General features: G+C 40.8%; 1 protein-coding gene across 1 annotated transcript in view; it reads right to left on the bottom strand.

Moving 5' to 3' along the window:
* Positions 1 to 19,116, bottom strand: part of LOC138666656 (zinc finger protein 850-like) — a 150,997-nt gene that overhangs the window by 25,343 nt on the left and 106,538 nt on the right. The window contains exons 20-21 of the mRNA XM_069754846.1: positions 14,976 to 15,066; positions 12,040 to 12,758 (exon numbers count right to left, since the gene is read on the bottom strand). Coding sequence (XP_069610947.1) covers positions 12,040 to 12,758; positions 14,976 to 15,066 — 810 coding nt within the window. The remainder of the gene's footprint in view (positions 1 to 12,039; positions 12,759 to 14,975; positions 15,067 to 19,116) is intronic.

Raw genomic sequence — 19,116 nt, 5'->3', positions numbered from 1 at the left:
TTATTTTTGAAACTTAGAAACTTAGTTCTATCTCCAAAAAACAAATCAGGAATAGGAATTCTTGGTTCTAACATAGATTTCTGATCAATAGTATCTTGAATTTTTTGTACATTTATAACGAGATTATCCATTGAAGAGCACAGACCCTGAATATCCATGTCCACACCTGTGTCCAGAATCACCCAAATGTCTAGGGGAAAAAAAAGTGAACACAGAGCAGAAAAAAAAAAAAAATGATGTCAGAACTTTTTCTTTCCCTCTATTGAGAATCATTAGTTTGGGCTCCTTGTACTGTTATGTTTGCTAATGACAGGTGTTATGAAGGCAATCCAGAAACACAGTGTGCTTAGCGATCAGAGCGCACACAGTGATCTGACAAATACCCAAAAATACAAGAACGAGCTCTGAGACGTGGAAACTCTGTAGACTGCACACCTGATCCTATCCTAAACACAACTAAAAGCGGCTGTGGATTGCGCCTAACAACTACCTAGGCAACTCGGCACAGCCTAAGAAACTAGCTAGCCTGAAGATAGAAAAATAGGCCTGACTTGCCCCAGAGAAATTCCCCAAAGGAAAAGGCAGCCCCCCACATATAATGACTGTGAGTAAGATGAAAAGACAAAACGTAGGGATGAAATAGATTCAGCAAAGTGGGGCCCGATATTCTAGGACAGAGCGAGGACAGTAAAGCGAACTTTGCAGTCTACAAAAAACCCTAAAGCAAAACCACGCAAAGGGGGCAAAAAAAAACCACCGTGCCGAACTAACGGCACGGCGGTACGCCCTTTGCGTCTCAGAGCTTCCAGCAAAACAAAAGACAAGCTGGACAGAAAAAAAGCAACAAAAAAGCAAAAAGCACTTAGCTATACAGAGCAGCAGGTCACAGGAACAATCAGGAGAAGCTCAGATCCAACACTGAAACATTGACAAGGAGCAAGGATAGCAGCATCAGGCGGAGTTAAGTAATGAAGCAGTTAACGAGCTCACCAGAACACCTGAGGGAGGAAGCTCAGAAGCTGCAGTACCACTTGTGACCACAGGAGTGAATTCAGCCACAGAATTCACAACAGGTTTCCTATTGACGTGCGGACGCGCGCCCGCACGTCAATAGTTAACAACAGCCGCCAGCCAATTGGAGGCTGGCAGCTGAAGTCGGCCGCAGCGCACACGTCGCCGGCGTCTGACGTCATTGTCAGTCGCCGGCGAGTGTGCGCTGCTGGAGGGAGCTCGCCGCCTGGAGCGCTGGTCAGGTGAGGAGAACTCGGTTTGTTTTTTTTTGTTTCGTTTTTTGATAACCACTGAGGCAATGCTGGAGACATTGGGGCAGATTGCTGGACACACTGGGGCAGTGCTGGAGGACACACTGGGGCAGATTTCTGGACACACTGGGGCAGATGATTGCTGGAGACACTGGGGCAATGCTGGAGACACTGGGGCAATGCTGGACACACTGGGGCAGATTGCTGGACACACTGTGGGCAATGCTGGACAATTGGACATACTGGGGCAGATTGCTGGACACACTGGGGGCAATGCTGGACATACTGGGGCAGATTGCTGGACACACTGGTGGTAATATGCTGGACACACTGGGGCAGATTGCTGGACACACTGTCTGGGGGCAATGCTGGACACACTGGGGCAATATGCTGGACATACTGGGGCAGATTGCTGGACACACTGGGGGTAATATGCTGGACACACTGGGGCAGATTGCTGGACACACGGGCAGATTGCTGGACACACTGGGGGCTGTCTGGGGGAAATGCTGGACACACTGGGGCAGATTGCTGGACACACTGGGGGCAATATGCTGGAGTCAGACACTGGGGCAGATTGCTGGAGACACTGTCCGGGGGCAATGCTGGACACACTGGGGCAGATTGCTGGACACTGGGGCAATATGCTGGACATACTGGGGCAGATTGCTGGACACACTGGGGGTAATATGCTGGACACACTGGGACAGATTGCTGTACACACTGGGGGCAGGACTGGAGGCAGGGGCAGAATGTAGACACGGGGCATGATTGGAGACACGGGGCAGAATGAAAGACATGGGGAAGATTGGATCATGGGGCAGGATGGATACGATGGAGACAGATGGGGCAGGATGGGGAGATCATATGGGGTAGAATGGATACTCATGAGTGCAGGATGCGAGAACATATGGCTTGAGCCAGGAATGAGATAAACGGGGCCAGGGTGGGGAATATTATTACCATAGGGGCTAATTAAGGGATATTATTACTGCAGTGATGTATTTATTTTATTTTTTGAGTATACTGTTTTAAATGTGGGGGGCGGTACTGTTACTGTGCAGAGTGACACTATATCGCCTTTTTTTCTTCATGTGGTATAATGTAGAAGTTGTGAAAAATTAAGCATTGTGTTCTGCAAGCGGAGCTCGAGATAACTGTGTTATTTCCTGCTGAAACGAGTTCTGGCTGGAAGAAATGATGGCGGCCTGTGCTGGATGAAAGATGAAGGACTTCACCTAGAGACGTCACTGGTGAGTCAGTGTTACCTATACACTGACACTATACACTGTATACTATATACAGAGGTCATGTGTACAATGTCACCAGTGATCTCTGTATTACCTATACATTATATACAGAGCTCCTGTGTATAATACCACCAGTGATCTCTGTATTACCTCTACACAGACACTGCATACTAAGTACAGATCTCCTGTGAATACTGGCACTTATGGTGATAGTATTGTGTTTTTGTTTTGTTTTTTATTACTGATCAGTATTGTTGTATTCTGTCACTATGTGGTGGTAATATGTGGTCTGGAAATGGTGTTGTGGTATTTGTCCCTTGTATGTGCTATTTGGTCACCAAGTGGTAATATGTGGTCTTGACATGGTGCAGTGGTATTTGTTCCTTGTATGTGATATTATTCGATCACTGTGGTTGTAATTTGTGGTCTGCTCATGGAGCGGTGATATTTGTTCCTTGTATGTGATATTATTGGTCAAAATATACCTAAATTGTATTTCAGATTTTAATAAATATTTAATAGGTTACAGTAGAGTAGGGCCCGGCCATTTTTCTGGAATAATCTGGTTCCGGTATATCATGACCCCCATCACATGATCCCCGTCACATGACCCCCATCACATGACCCCGCGTCACATGACCCCCGTCACATGACCCCCGTCACATGACCCCCGTCACATGACCGAGGGGGCCCACAGTGTCTGAACAGCCCGGGGCCCTGGCTACCCTTAATCCACCCCTGAATGTAATGCATATACTTGTACTTTGGTTTCACTTTCTCTCTGGTAAATGGTCCTTTAGACTTCCTAATAATAGAACTATTAGCTATGGAAGTTCAAAGTGGAGATGTTATTGTCTAAAGATGATTTATGGGAGGTAATCACTACAGACAAACCCAATAATAATAATCAGACATGGGATAAGAAAAACAGACAAGCAAGAGCTACTATCAGCTTATTAGTGGAGGATGATCAGTTAATTCACATAAGGAATGAGAATACATCAAAGGGAATGTGGGAAGCATTGAGAAAGCTACATGAAAGATCCAGATTAAATCACAATCTATTCCTGCTAAGAAAACTTTACAAGATGACGTTAAGTGCAAGGAAAGACATGCAGGATCACATAAACTCCATGATGGAGGTGGTAACACAGCTGAGAACAGTTGATGAAGACATTAAAGAAAGCCATATAGCAGCAATATTATTGTGCAGTTTACCAGATTCATACACTGCTCTGATAAATACACTAGAGACCTGAAGCAGACATTACACTAGAGTTTGTAAAGACCAGACTTATAGATGAATAGCACAGAAGGAAAGAGCAAACAAACGATTCCACTGAAAGGGATAGTAAAAATGCTCTTAAAGCGACAGACAAGAAGCCCCATAATACAGAGACAAGAGAATGTTTCAGATGTAAGAAAAATGGACATTTAAAGAAAGACTGTACTATATGGAAAGCAGAACAACAGAAATTACACCAAAAGGAGAATAAACAGAAAGTAAAAAGCACAATTTCTAACCCACGTGCAGATCACTGGAATGGTACATTTAAAGTAGCTGATAAAGAGTCATCATCAGGCTGGTTTATTGACTCAGGAGCAACAAGTCACATGACTGGTGATGAAAGCTTCTATACTGAACTTGATGAAAATAAGAAGGAAGCAATTTATCTTGCAGATGAGAGTAAAGTAACTGCAGAAGGTATTGGACAAGGAATGTTAATCTGTCCTGATAGATTTGGGCATAATTCAAAATTACTAGTAAAGGATGTGTTATGTGTTCCAGGACTAGAAGGAGGATTGTTATCCGTAAAGCGTCTGACAACCAAAGGACTTACAGTAAAATTCTGAGATGATAATTGTACAATCCTAGTGGGAGATAAGGTAATAATTAATGTCAAAGCAGGTGAACAATTATATCATCTAGACACATTAAATGAACAGATGAAGTTATGTACACATGATCACAAGAATTGTATTCACTTGTGGCATAGACGTCTAGGACACAGACATCCTGAGAGTATAATGGCATTACAGTAGAAGAATTTTACAAAAGACCTATTGATATCTGATTGCTCAATTACCGTAAAATGTGAACGTTGTATGAAATATAAAGCTACAAGAGTATCTATACCTAAACAGAGTGAGGGTATGTGCACACGTCAGGATTTCTTGCAGAAATTTCCTGAAGAAAACTGGAAATTTTCTGCAAGAAATCCGCATTTTTTTTTTGCGTTTTTTTCGCGTTTTTTTTAGCATTTTGCAAGCGGAATTAGCTTGCAGAATGCTAAAGCTTTCCAAGCGATCTGTATCATCGCTTGGAAAACTGACTGCCAGGTTGGTCACACTTGTCAAACATAGTGTTTGACAAGTGTGACCAACTTTTTACTATAGATGCAGCCTATGCCGCATCTATAGTAAAAGATAGAATGTTTAAAAATAATTAAAAAAAAATTAAAAAAATGGTTATACTCACCCTGCAGACAGCCGATCTCCTCAGCGGCGTCCATTCCTATAGATGGTGTGTGTGTGCAGGGCCTTCGATGACGTCGCGGTCACGTGAGCGGTCATGTGACCAATCACAGGACCGTGACGTCATCGCAGGTCCTTCACACAGACCATCTATAGGAACAGAAGCGGCAGCATGCACCGCTGACAGGCGGGAAGACATCGGGGCCATCAGAGGGTAAGTATATGACTATTTTTTATTTTAATTCTTTTTTTTTTTACTAATTATATGGTGCCCAGTCCGTGGAGGAGAGTCTCCTCTCCTCCACCCTGGGTACCAACCGCACATAATCTGCTTACTTCCCGCATGGTGTGCACAGCCCCATGCGGAAAGTAAGCAGATCAATGCACTCCTAGGTGTGCGGAATCCCCGCAATTCCGCATTTTTAATGAACATGTTGCTTTTTTTCCCGCAATGCGATTTTTTCGCGGAAAAAAAAGCAACATTTGCACTAGAAATGCGGAATAAACTGTAATTAATAGGAGGCATATGTAAGCGTTTTTTTCGCTTTTTCATCACGTTTTTATAGCGAAAAAACGCAAAAAAACCGCAAAAAATACTGAACGTGTGCACATGGCCTGAGACAAAAAACACAAGACCACTTGACTTGGTACACACTGATGTATGTGGACCCATGAAAGTGACCACATCAGGAGGTAACAGACATATGGTGACCTTCTTAGATGACTACTCAAGATACACAGTCACGTACTTGATAAAGAACAAAAGTGAAGTTTTTGAAAAATTCGAAGACTGTGACAAAGTCAAATAAGTTTCAGAGGAAGCCAATCATCATCAGAAGTGATAATGGAGGTGAATTTACAGGACACCAAATAGAAAGCTACTTAAGACAGAATGGAATAGAGCATCAAAAGACTGTTCCATACACACCTGAACAGAACTGGGTAGCAGAAAGGAAAAACAGAACTCTGACCAGAGAAATACTGGGGTGATTGAGCAATGACAGCTACTTATCTGCAAAAAAATACTTTTTTTTCAAGAAAACTGAAAATAAAAAACCATAAGAACTGTGGAAAGGTAAGAAACCAAGTGTGAATCATTTAAGAGTTTTGGGTTGCAAAGTTTTTGTGTTTATTCCAGAAGAAAAATGCTCCAAACTTCAAAACAGAGCCATTAAAGGAATATTTGTCGGACACAGTGACAATTGCAAAAGATACAGAATCCTAGACTGCAAGACAGACAGAATCACAGTGAATAACATTCATTAAAGATCTAAATGATGACATTATGACATCACTGGAAACGAAAAATGAGAGAAATGACAGTGATATAACTGCAGAAACATCTGATGAGAAAGAAGTGAAAATCAATGAAAATAAAAAAACAAAGTCAAGAGATACATCTCCATACAGACACAGAACCAAGACGCTCAATAAGAGAAAACAAGGGAAGACCACCTCAACGTCTTTCATGCAAGGCAAGTACAAATTAAATTTATGAACCTACATCTTGGGAAGACATATTTCAACTTTCAGAAGAAGAGGCCAACAAATTAATAAAGGCTGCAGAAACAGAAATAAAATCCATGCATGATTCAAATACATGGACACTGACAGAACTACCACAAAAAAAAGGCTATAGGATGTAAATGGGTTTTTAAAGTAAAATACCAAGTAGACGGCACAGCTGATCGATACTGAGCAAGAATGGTAGCTAAAGGCTATTCTCAGAAATATGGAGAAGAGTATGATGAGACATTTTCTCCAGTTGTCAAACACACCACAATCAGAACTTTGTTTGCAGTTGCAGCAATGAAACAAATGCAGTTGAAATATCTGGATGCAAAGGCACCATTTCTGAATGGAGACGTAATAGAAGACATTTACATTGAACAACCCCCAGGATTCAAGGATAAAAGGAAACTAAACATGGTTTTATAAACTACAGAAAAGTATATATGGTTTAAAACAAGCCACTAAAGCATGGAATGATAAAATCACAGAAGTACTCATAAATTAACATTTTCAAAGAAGCAAAGTGGATCCATATCTATATACAAAGAGACAGACAGATGGATCTATGTGCTGATATATGTGGACGATATTTTAGTTTGTTTTGAAAAAGAAAGGGATGAAGCAGAGATAGTGAAAACTTCGGATCAACACTTCGAGATCAAAGATCTGGTAAATGTGAAACAGTACCTAGGAATACAGATAGAAAGAGAAGACTGTAGTTTCCTTCTTAATCAAAATCACATGATTCAAGACATAATCGAAGCATTTAGATTGAAAGATGCAAAACCAGTAAAGTCTCCAATGGAACTATCTGAAGGAAATAAATAGTGACCAGAATCTGTTACCGAATAATGAACAATACAGAAAGGCAATGGGAAAATTATATCATGCGACTGTTACAAGGCCAGACATTGCAGCAGCAGTAGGAATTTTGAGCAGGAAGGTGTCAAAGTCAAACCAAATGGATTGGAATGCAGTGAAGAGAGTAATCCTTTATTTGAAAGGGACTAGCAGTGTTAAACTGAAACTACCTGCAAGTGAGAAATGCATTTTAACGGGATACATTGATGCAGACTAGGCTGGAGATCCAATTGACTGGAAATCTACCAGTGGCTATCTTTTCTTGCTCTCAGGTAGACCAATTAGTTGGACTAGTAAGAAACAATCTACAGTAACACTGTCGTTGACAGAAGCAGAATATGTTGCCGCAGCACATGCCAGTCAAGAAGTTCTATGGTTAAGACAACTGCCAACAGGCTTAGGACAACAACAATTGGGACCAACAAAGATGTATGAGGACAATCAAGGGTGTCTAGTTCTTGCTCAGATGGAAATAGTTAATTCAATAACTAAACACATTGATGTAAAGTTTCACTTTTTGAGAGATCACCAGGAACAAGGAATCTTAAATTTAGAGTACTGCCCAACTGAAGATACGACAGCAGATATTTTCATAATGGCATTGAATGCTGAAAAACATCAGAGACTGATGAAGAAATTAGGCTTAACTGAATAAGTCCTTACTGTTGAGAAAGGGTGTTGGCAGATATACAACAGATACAGACTTATTTACGTGCAGGAGGAGTTTACACTTTTATGACAGTAGATGGCGATGTAGTTACTGTTACATGCTTAGTTGAATGTAATGCATATACTTGTTGTACTTTGGTTTCACTTTCTCTCTGGTAAAAGGTCCTTTAGACTTCCTGTTATGCTGTATTAAGAAGCTGATGCATGTACCTGTTTCCTCGTGCAGTATAAATTATTAGTAGTGATGAGCGAGTGTACTCATTGCTCGGGTTTTCCCAAGCACACTCAGGTGACCTCCGAGTATTTATGACTGCTCGGAGATTTAGTTTTCATCTCGGCATCTGAATGATTTACGGCTACTAGCCAGCCTGAGTACATGTAGGGGTTGCCTGGTTGCTAGGGAATCCCACATGTAATCAAGCATAGTAACATAGTTATTAAGGTTGAAGGAAGACTTTAAGTCCATCTAGTTCAACCCATAGCAGGCTAGTAGCTGTAAATCATTCAGCTGCCGCGATGAAAACTAAATCTCCAAGCAGTCATACTCGGAGGTCACCCGAGCATGCTCTGGAACACCCGAGCAACGAATATACTTGCTCATCACTAATTATTAGGCAACTTTACTTCATCAGATTTAATTTGGGTTTTTATGTTTGGCTGCTGTCACACACAGATACTTTTTACTGCAAAAACTAGTTTTTTGCATCACCATATTTTAAGAGCTATAACTTTTCCATATTTTGGCCCACAGAGTCATGTGAGGGCTTGTTTTTGCGAGACGAGTTGATGGTTTTTATACCTTTTTCAGACACATGGAATTTTTTGATTGCTTTCTATTCTGATTCTTGGGAGGCAATTCAGGATTTTTTGGGGGGTGGGGTTTTTATATCATTCCACGTGTGGTAAATTGATAAGGCAGTTTTATTCTTCGGGTCAGTACTATTACAGCAATACCTCATTTATCTTTTTTTATGTTTTGGCACTTTTACACAATAAAGACTATCTTATAGAGAAAAACATTTTTTTTACATCGCTTTATTCTGAGAGCTATCTGTTTTGCGGGACAAGATGACGATTTCAGTGGTACCATGTTTATGTATATCCTTTTTTTATCACATTTTATTCCACTTTATTCCAAAAGAATTGTTTTTTATCTTGTTTTTTTCTGGTGTTCACTAAAGGGATTAACTACTGGGACAGTTTTACAGGTCAGGGCGCTCTGGATGAGGCGATAACAAATATGTGTACTTTTTTTACTCATACAAATATTTATTTATGGGTACAATATCTTTTGATTTTTATATTATTATCTTTTATTTATTTTTTTAAATATATGTTTTCAATTTTTTTAAAAATATATATATATTTTTTTTATTTTGCTCCACTATGGAACTATCATTTTTTGCTGGCTGATCGTTTGTATAGCATGGGGATGCAGCAGCATCCTTATGCTAGGCAAACTGTCAGCTCTTCACTGACAGATAAAGTTACTGGTCATGTTCTGAGCATGATCTAGCAACGTTACTAGCTCTGGTGACCCGGATGTCATCATGATGACATTGGGCCACCATGGCAATGATCGGGACCCAGCGTCATGCCATGGGGTCTATGATCCAAGGACAGAGGGATTGTCATCCCACTGCCTGCTCCAGGAATGCTGCAATCGATCGATCGATCGCAGCATTTAGGGGGTTAAAGTGCTGGGAGCTGTGCGGGACCACTTCTGGCACTGAGTGCTGGGTGTCAGTTGTCAGAATCAGCTGTCACCTAGTGGCAATCGCATGCGCACAGCCTGTGTGTGTGCACAATTGCGATGCTGTAATAACACTTCCCTGGCCATTAAGGCCCAGGGCGCATTGACGTATTATTACTGCAAGTGTCGGGCAGGGGTTAAGTGGGCCAGTTTTATGACATAGCAGCTAAAATATCACCTTATTCAGCGTCTGCACTGCATTCCCTAAATCCTTACATAACCCCCGACTCCCCCCTTTATACCCCCGAAATACCTTTCTAATGTCTCCCGCGCTGTATGGTAAAGTTCTCGGTCCGGTCTGATGGGTCTCCATCCCTACCACTGACTACTGTTTGCCATCCTCCTTTTTTAATTAATGTGGAAGAAGCCTCGAGTCATCCACACTGCCGGGAAAAATTGCAAAGAAATCGCGGTTCTGCCTGCACAGTATGCTTCTCCCTACTGTGGGCGCTGTACACTTATGTTGAGTGCGGTATTTCTGCAGAGACTCAAGATTTTGCACAATGATGACCAGGGCATCCTCCACATCAATTAAAGAAGGAGGACGTCGAGCAGAAACAGGGGAGGGATGGAGAGGTCGGAAGAAACGCTCATTGGACCGGACTGAGAACATTACCATACAGCGCGGGAGACATTAAAATGTTTTTTGAGGATATACAGGAGTGTCAGGGGGTTATATAAGGATTTAAGGAATGCAGTGCAGACACTGAATAAGGTGATATTTTAAGTTGCTATGACACAAACCTTTTGACAGGTTCCCTTTAATTCAGACAATTGTCTGAGGAAGAGTGACAAACAATTATCCTTTCACCCTTTGGAGAAACTGGCTATTTCTTGGAAGTCAGTATGCAGCAAGTTTGGCTATTTTATGCTTAGAAAACTTTTTTGCTTATAAAACTAAAACATACTTACTTTTAAGTGTCAATATACACTTCTGAAAAACTGTATCGTGAAGATAAGACTGATAGATCCCTGTTTTTTAAAGAGTAACTAAACTTTTAAGACATTTTTCATATTTGACAGGCACTTTAGCTATTGAAAAGTGAGGAGAAAGCTCAGGAGAAACAAGTGCATAAATCCTCTCTAAGGATCCTCACATTAGCGTTTCTGTGCACAGCGTAGGCCTGTGTACTTCTTTCCTTAAGATCCGCATGCATCTTGCGTACCTATATTGAACATTGTGTACGCAGGGACATGCGTTGTATGCGGATGTGTCCCTGTGCATCGCTTTGACGTGTGTTGGCCGGGCATGTCAAAACGACGCACGGGGACGCATACGCATACAACGCATGTCCCTCCGTACACAATCTTAAATATAGTACGCAAGATGCTTGCAGATCTATGCACAGGCCTACTCTGCACACAGAAATAATAATGTGAGGCCGACTTAAGCGCACAAAGAGCAGAGTACAGATTCATTAGAAACATAGGCTTTCTATTGAATCCGTACTGTGCTCTGTGTATGCTTTGAGACAGGAGCTGTGTGCTCCTCTCTTCTAGACTCCAAAAGGAGTCTATTTAACAATCAACAGTGGTCTCAGGACCCAAACCCACCAATGTGCATGCTATTAAAGTGTAGGCCAATTCAGAAAAGTTGGATGTGTTTGATTAATTTGTTTTATTTGGTTCTCTTTATCTACTTTTAGGACTTGTGTGAAAATCTGATTTTTGTTTAACATCACATTAATGCAGAAATATGGAAAAAAATGTATATTTCTGTATACTTGTATTTGAATTTTATTTGATTTTCAATAACAAATGTTTATTGGTAATTGCACACACTTCCAAATAATCATTTAGTGCACTAAATCCTTTCTACTTTCTCATGCAGACGTGAGACTTTACTTCATAACTGATCAATTTATCCATAAATAAGTTTCAAAAAATGGTTACTTCCCTGAGTGATTTCTTTAAAGTCTAAGAGGTGACTTTCATTCTGAACATGATTATTTCTTCTTAGTCCTGTGTCCTGTTGTGTATAAATATATGACTCTTCAGATTTTCTATTATTCAATGCCTGATGAAGAGACCTGAGTAGTCTTGAAAGCTTGCAATTTATTACCATCTTTTCAGTTAGCCATTAAAAGATATCAACCAATGAGGACTCTCAAATCTTAATATTTTTCTGGACTCTCAAATCTTAATATTTTTCTATCTACTGTCTAACACAGTAGAAAGATATACATTCTTCCAAGTGGTAATTCTTTGATGTACAATAAAAGTTAATTTCTAGTTTTTAAAAATAAATCCCACATTAGGGGCATGAAATTGTCTTCTCCCCTGTGTGACCTCTCTGATGTTTAATAAGTTGTGATTTCTGTGTAAAACATTTCCCACATTCTGAACATGAAAATGGTTTCACTCCTGTGTGAGTTCTCTGATGTGTAACAAGTTGTGATTTCTGATTAAAACATTTCCCACATTCTGAACATGAGAATGGCTTCTCTCCTGTGTGAATTTTCCGATGTCCATAAAGAGTTGATTTATCTGTAAAACATTTTCCACATTCTGAACATGAAAATAATTTTTCCCCTGTGTGAATTCTTAAATGTTTAAAAAGATGTGATGTTTGATTAAAACGTTTCCCACATTCTGAACATGAGAAAGGCTTTTCCCCAGTATGAATTCTCTGATGTGTAACAAGATATGATTTCGTACAATAACATTTCCCACACTCTGAACATGAAAATAGCTTTGGCCCTGCGTGACTTCTCTGATGTCTACCAAGATATGATTTACTGAAAAAACATTTCCCACATTCTGAACATGAAAATAGCTTCTCCCCTGTGTGTATTTTCTGATGTCTATAAAGGTATGATTTCTGAGTAAAACATTTCCCACATTCTGAACATGAGTATGGCTTCTTTCTTTTGTGACCTCTTTTATGTTGAACATCGCTACTGCTACTTTTCTTTGACTTAACAGTCTGCAAAGAACAGAGAGATTCATTTTCATCCGGTGGGACACCCTGATCATCTACGAAGAAAAACTGAAATCATTATTTTTTTCAATAACAATTCTATGAAACAATAATAAATTATTCATACTATCTTAATATATTTTATAATATTTCTATGCAAATTGTAGTAAACTCAAATATCAAATAAGTGGAAGAAACAATACACCTTAAAGCAAAGACCAGTAGAGTATGACGTACAGCCGTCAGGTTGCGCTATCAGTTTTTCATTTCTCTATTGAAGAACACCTAGATGAAAAACTTTACAAAAGAGGGCCGAGGTATAAATGATTAAAAAGTATAAAGTTTATTCAGATACTTTTAAAAAAACAATATATAAAACAATAATAAAAAACAGTTAAGGTTAGGACACCGCAGGTATACAGGTAAAAGGTGGGTACACCCAGGTAATAAATGGAAAGTACTCAGCTAAATATTATGTTAGTATGGGACCCCCCTGCATGTGAGTTTCAAAAAGAATGGTAAAAGCCACATGGTACAAACAGTTTATCGTAATAATTATATAGTGTATACAGAACTAGCGACTGCACATCGAAATTTTAGTGCAATAAAAAAAAGGAAAGTTGCCATGTAAAAATCCTGTAAGCCCAAAGCAGAGTTGCCAGTTATATGAAATAAAGGGGGAAAATATACAAACGGGAACAGGCAATTTTTTAGATAATAGTAGAGTAGATAATATCTGGTATTTTACCTTGAATAATGACAGCTGGGGACTCACCACGCCCGACGCGCGTTTCACAATGAAATACTTCGTCCAGGGGTGTCCTACCTTAACTGTTTTTTATTATTGTTTTATATATTGTTTTTTAAATGTATCTGAATGAACTTTATACTTTTTAATCATTCATGCCTCGGCCCTCTTTTGTAAAGTTTTTCATCTAGGTGTTCTCATGATTTGTGCTTTACGGCCACAATATTGGATAAATAAATGGTTTATTTCTCTATTGGAGCTAACGACTTCATAGGTTCACTTTTTTGTGCCCATGAACAATCCTTTATTGTAAATCTTTCAGTGGACACTAATAAAAGGGGACTAAAGGTACCGTCACACTTAGCGACGCTGCAGCGATACCGACAACGATCCGGATCGCTGCAGCGTCGCTGTTTGGTCGCTGGAGAGCTGTCACACAGACCGCTCTCCAGCGACCAACGATGCCGGTAACCAGGGTAAACATCGGGTAACTAAGCGCAGGGCCGCGCTTAGTAACCCGATGTTTACCCTGGTTACCATCCTAAAAGTAAAAAAACAAACGCTACATACTTACCTACAGCTGTCTGTCCTCCAGCGCTGTGCTCTGCACTCCTCCTGTACTGTCTGTGTGAGCACAGCGGCCGGAAAGCAGAGCGGTGACGTCACCGCTCTGCTTTCCGGCTGACCGACGCTCACAGCCAGTACAGGAGGAGAGCAGAGCACAGCGCTGGAGGACAGACAGCGTTAGGTAAGTATGTACTGTTTGTTTTTTTTACTTTTAGGATGGTAACCAGGGTAAACATCGGGTTACTAAGCGCGGCCCTGCGCTTAGTTACCCGATGTTTACCCTGGTTACCAGTGAAGACATCGCTGAATCGGTGTCACACACGCCGATTCAGCGATGTCTGCGGGGAGTCCAGCAACCAAATAAAGTTCTGGACTTTCTTCCCCGACCAGCGACAGCACAGCAGGGGCCTGATCGCTGCTGCGTGTCACACTGGACGATATCGCTAGCGAGGACGCTGCAACGTCACGGATCGCTAGCGATATCGTCTAGTGTGACGGTACCTTAAGTCAGTGCTATTAGGTGTCTGACTCACCCACTCCTTGACCACTACATGCACCCCACCACAGAGCATGGCACATGGAAAGAGAAGAGCAGTGGGGTCACGTACAAGTAAGTCATGAGTTTGGGGCAAGTGTAGAATTTAGGTTGCAAATACATTTTTTCCTTATTTAAGCAGAAGTTGAATGTGTGAAGATAATTTTTTTATTTGAAAAAACCTGATGGAAACATTGACTTCCATCGCAACTATAGGAACACTGTGGGATTGAAAAAACTTTAATGAAGCAACCAATGCAAGCCATATCCATCATCTGACAAAGATCATAAAGACCATAAGAAGTAGCACTCAATCACAATGCCTAAATCTCTGGAACTGTGTTGGCAGATTTAAAGAAACAACCAAACACCAGTGAATAAGAACAATCAGTGCCTGCTCAGCATTTAGTGGTCACAACTCACCTGAATCACTCTCTGTAGGAATCTCCACTTTAATCCACTCCTCCTCCATCTCATATGTCCCAGTAGTATTAATAAAGGTCAGATCTTCAGTCTTAAACAAATATTATAAGAGTCACAGACAAATGGAGAAGTCATATGAAAAGACGTAGAAAAAAAGATCAGAAATTAACATGACGACCAAAAATGACAGCCGTAGTTATCACATTGATGTAGGTCTCCTATATAAATCCAACATGTCGGCTCCTAATTCTAACCATCAGTCTCCATAACCAAAAAACTGTGTGAAGATCCAGACAACATCTAATGTCTATGATCAGCTTTATCCTGTTGTCTTCACCAAGTATAAAACATATACTGAATGGCCACATTACTAGAGACACTCATCTTGTACCATGTTGGGTCTCCTTTGACCTTTAGCATCTCAGAAAATCATCATATCATAGATTCCACTAGGTGCTGAATTTGTTCTGCAGTTTTGAGGAGTTCAGATAACTATTTTGCAAATTTATACAGCCCTCAGCTTGATACCTTTAATGATAGTGTTTTATCTTTCTTAATCAAGTTAATCCCATAAAATGAACAGAAGATTAGAGGGAACAATTCTTACTAAACCAATATTTTTGTTAAAAAGGTTATTAATTCCATAAGATCTTTGAAATTACCGTACATAAATCTCCTGGCCCCACTGTTTTTTTTCAGGTGAATTCTACAACCAACACCTCCTTACGCTTTTTAAAGGGGTATTCTCAAGTTGTCTCTTGAGCAGCTGAGAGCAGTGCGGTTTCCTCACTTCCAGGTTTGTGGTAGGGTAGGCTCTCTTCTTTGAGTTATAGTTCTGATAATAGTAAAGCTGTAGTATTAGTGTAACTATAGAGCTCAGCACAACTTCTGCTGTTAAGGTACTGTCACACTAAGCGACGCTGCAGCGATTCCGACAACGATCCGGATCGCTGCAGCGTCGCTGTTTGGTCGCTGGAGAGCTGTCACACAGACCGCTCTCCAGCGACCAACGATGCCGGTAACCAGGGTAAACATCGGGTTACTAAGCGCAGGGCCGCGCTTAGTAACCCGATGTTTACCCTGGTTACCATCCTAAAAGTAAAAAAAACAAACGCTTCATACTTACCTTCCGCTGTCTGTCCTCGGTGCTCTGCTTCTCTTTACTGGCTGTGAGCACAGCGGCCGGAAAGCAGAGCGGTGACGTCACCGCTCTGCTTTCCGGCCGCTGTGCTCACAGTGAGTGCAGAAAAGCACAGCGCCGGAGGACAGACAGCGGAAGGTAAGTATGAAGCGTTTGTTTTTTTTACTTTTAGGATGGTAACCAGGGTAAACATTGGGTTACTAAGCGCGGCCCTGCGCTTAGTAACCCGATGTTTACCCTGGGTACCAGCGAAGACATCGCTGAATCGGCGTCACACACGCCGATTCAGCGATGTCAGCAGGAAGTCCAGCGACGAAATAAAGTGCTGGACTTTCTGCAGCGACCAACGAAATCACAGCAGGATTCTGATCGCTGCTGTGTGTCAAACTGAACGATATCGCTAGCCAGGACGCTGCAGCGTCACGGATCGCTAGCGATATTGTTTAGTGTGACGGTACCTTAACACATTCAGTTATCAGAGGTTTGTTCTTAATCTAAACGGCTGTCATTAAGTTTACACATAAAGATAACAAGGCAGTTGAAAAAGCAATGGACAGCAAGAGCAGAGCCATGATTAGACCTGCTCTGAAAGCTGCTGACTGGTGATGTTGCAAGAGAGCAGACATTGCTGTAAAGAAATCAATGGTCTCTGGGGAGAGGTGGCTGGTATGTTAAGAGTTTACTTCTCTCCTGGAATGTAGCTCCTGCACACTCTCAGCCAGGTTTTAGAGGCGGAGCTCCATGCAAAAGAGTTCTGCGCTATAAAAGATAAAATCTATCATTACAGGAGAATCACAGTAGGTAGATAAAGCAAGTCAATTGCAAACTTGCTTATTTTCATGCTGTATAATGAATTAAAGCAATTTATGAACTTCAGAACATGGAACCATGTTAGATTTCTACGACAAATCTCCCTATCTATATTTCATTATATTCATTATTTCCTTTACTCCTTGGGTCATAAAAACCACTCCCTCTTCTTAATATTGATTTTAAGAATTTCAAAATTATAGGACTTCAACCTATTGTTCCCAGAATTTCCACATTCTCATAGATAGGTTTTGTTCTTGGTCATTCGATTGCACATAAGTTAGGTCAACAATTGGTGGTATCATACAAATCTTTAAGAAAAATTAATGGATCACATTGTTATTAGTCTTGACGCACATAAGACATTTGATAGAATTTCCTGGCCACATCTAATCTGAGCATTGAAATATTGTCTTTTTGGCATTGCTTTCTTAACATTTTTTCGTACCATCTATTCTAGCTCTGTCTATTCTAGTGGATTAATGGTAAACAATCAGATCCATTTAGTTTTTATCAAAGAACAAGACACCGATTACTGCTCTCTCCCCTTTAATTCAATCTAGCTTTAGACCTTTTCTTTTAAAGGCATATCAATAGAAAGAACCTTTTTGCAGACTTTAGCTTTTGCAGATGATATCCACCTTTTCGTAGCCAATCCTAGAGATGCAATGCCAGACATTGTGTCAGTATTTGATAAATTTGGCCCCATATGGGGCTTCAAACTTCATTATTCAAAATCTCAAGCCTTCGTAATTATTAGGCAAATCGCAACAGATTAGGGAGGGTTTGGGGAAGATATCCTTTTAACTGGAAATAGAGGCAATTACATACTAGGGAGTCAGTAGAGAAATGTAGGAGACAAAAAAGGGCAAACAGGGTCTTATCCCCAGGATTGTTTCCAATCAATTGTAAGAGAACTGCTCACCTGGTGGTGCAGAGTAAAAGCGTGTATATGTCAGCTGCTGCAGATGCACAGGTCGACGCTGCGACCTCTCAGAACCGTTATAATAGGAAATTACCACAGAAAGATAGCCCCATTTTCCCCCAAAACTAACCTATATAAATTAATAAATTGGACAAGCTGAGACTCTATAAATCTTTCATAACACTCATTTGGAAGAGCAACAAAAGTAGCTGTATTTATTTAAAACTATAGCTGTCCAAAATTTTAGCTGGCCTTAATATTGCAGCTACTATTATTAGAGATGCTAGAGATTGGATAGGCAACAGGTCTTTAACTACTAAGAAACAAGTAGATATTGGGTTTTGTGATCACATTTATCTTCAAGCATTATTAAATATTAAAATGTCTAGTATCCTCGCAGGCATCAAAGATAACCCCTTTATCTGGAGCACCATACTAGCTTCTAGAAAACTTTGTAAACTATGAAACTATCCTGACCCCATTCAAAGGAAACACAGATGTTTGGAAGACCCCCCCCCCCCCACCTAGAGTTTTACATGATGTGACCATGAGTGGGTGTGAAGGTGAGTTTGATATGTTAACCAATTGTTACACCACCTAATCATTTTGTGAAGTAGTTGTTAAATTCCCTATTTTAGAGGGAAGTTAATTTGTGTACCTTCAAATTAGTAATTTTACAGAAGCGTTAATGGCCTCTGAAACTGATAAGGTGAGAGGCCACTCATTATACAATATCTCGGTAAAAAACTAACAACATGTCACGGTTGTACTATCCATGAAAGTCCGACAGCTGTTAATGCAGCTTCAATAGTGTTATGTACGTGGTTGTGGAACCATTGTGCCACGGTCCAGGGAGAGCCTGGAGGGACGTAACTAGGCGAACATCTGACTTTTCTCTGGGTCCCTTGCTGACAGGGTTAGACTTGGCTACAGTAGCATGCCAGGTAGTACTCTAGAACGGACCCACGTAGCCATGGCAGCTGACCCCCAAGGGGGACAGGGAAGCAGGACTGGCAAGGAACTGGTTAGCAGAATTGTACAGCTGCAAGAACGGTGTTGGATCAGGCACAAGCAGGACTGGTGAGGAACACGGGATTGCCACAGGCACGGGATCACAGATGCAGGTTCAGAGTGGGCAGGTGAAGTTAGCTATCCACCCTGTCTGCACTTGTTCCTGACAGTCCAACTGCACCCATACCCGAATCTGCACTGCCTGTGTCTAGTCCAGATCCTGATCCTTCTGACCCTTCAGCAAAGAAACTATG

This window comes from Ranitomeya imitator, chromosome 2, assembly GCF_032444005.1.
Source record: "Ranitomeya imitator isolate aRanImi1 chromosome 2, aRanImi1.pri, whole genome shotgun sequence".
NCBI lineage: Eukaryota > Metazoa > Chordata > Amphibia > Anura > Dendrobatidae > Ranitomeya > Ranitomeya imitator.
Note: the sequence above shows the minus strand (reverse complement) of the source record. Positions and strands in the feature narration are given on the sequence as shown.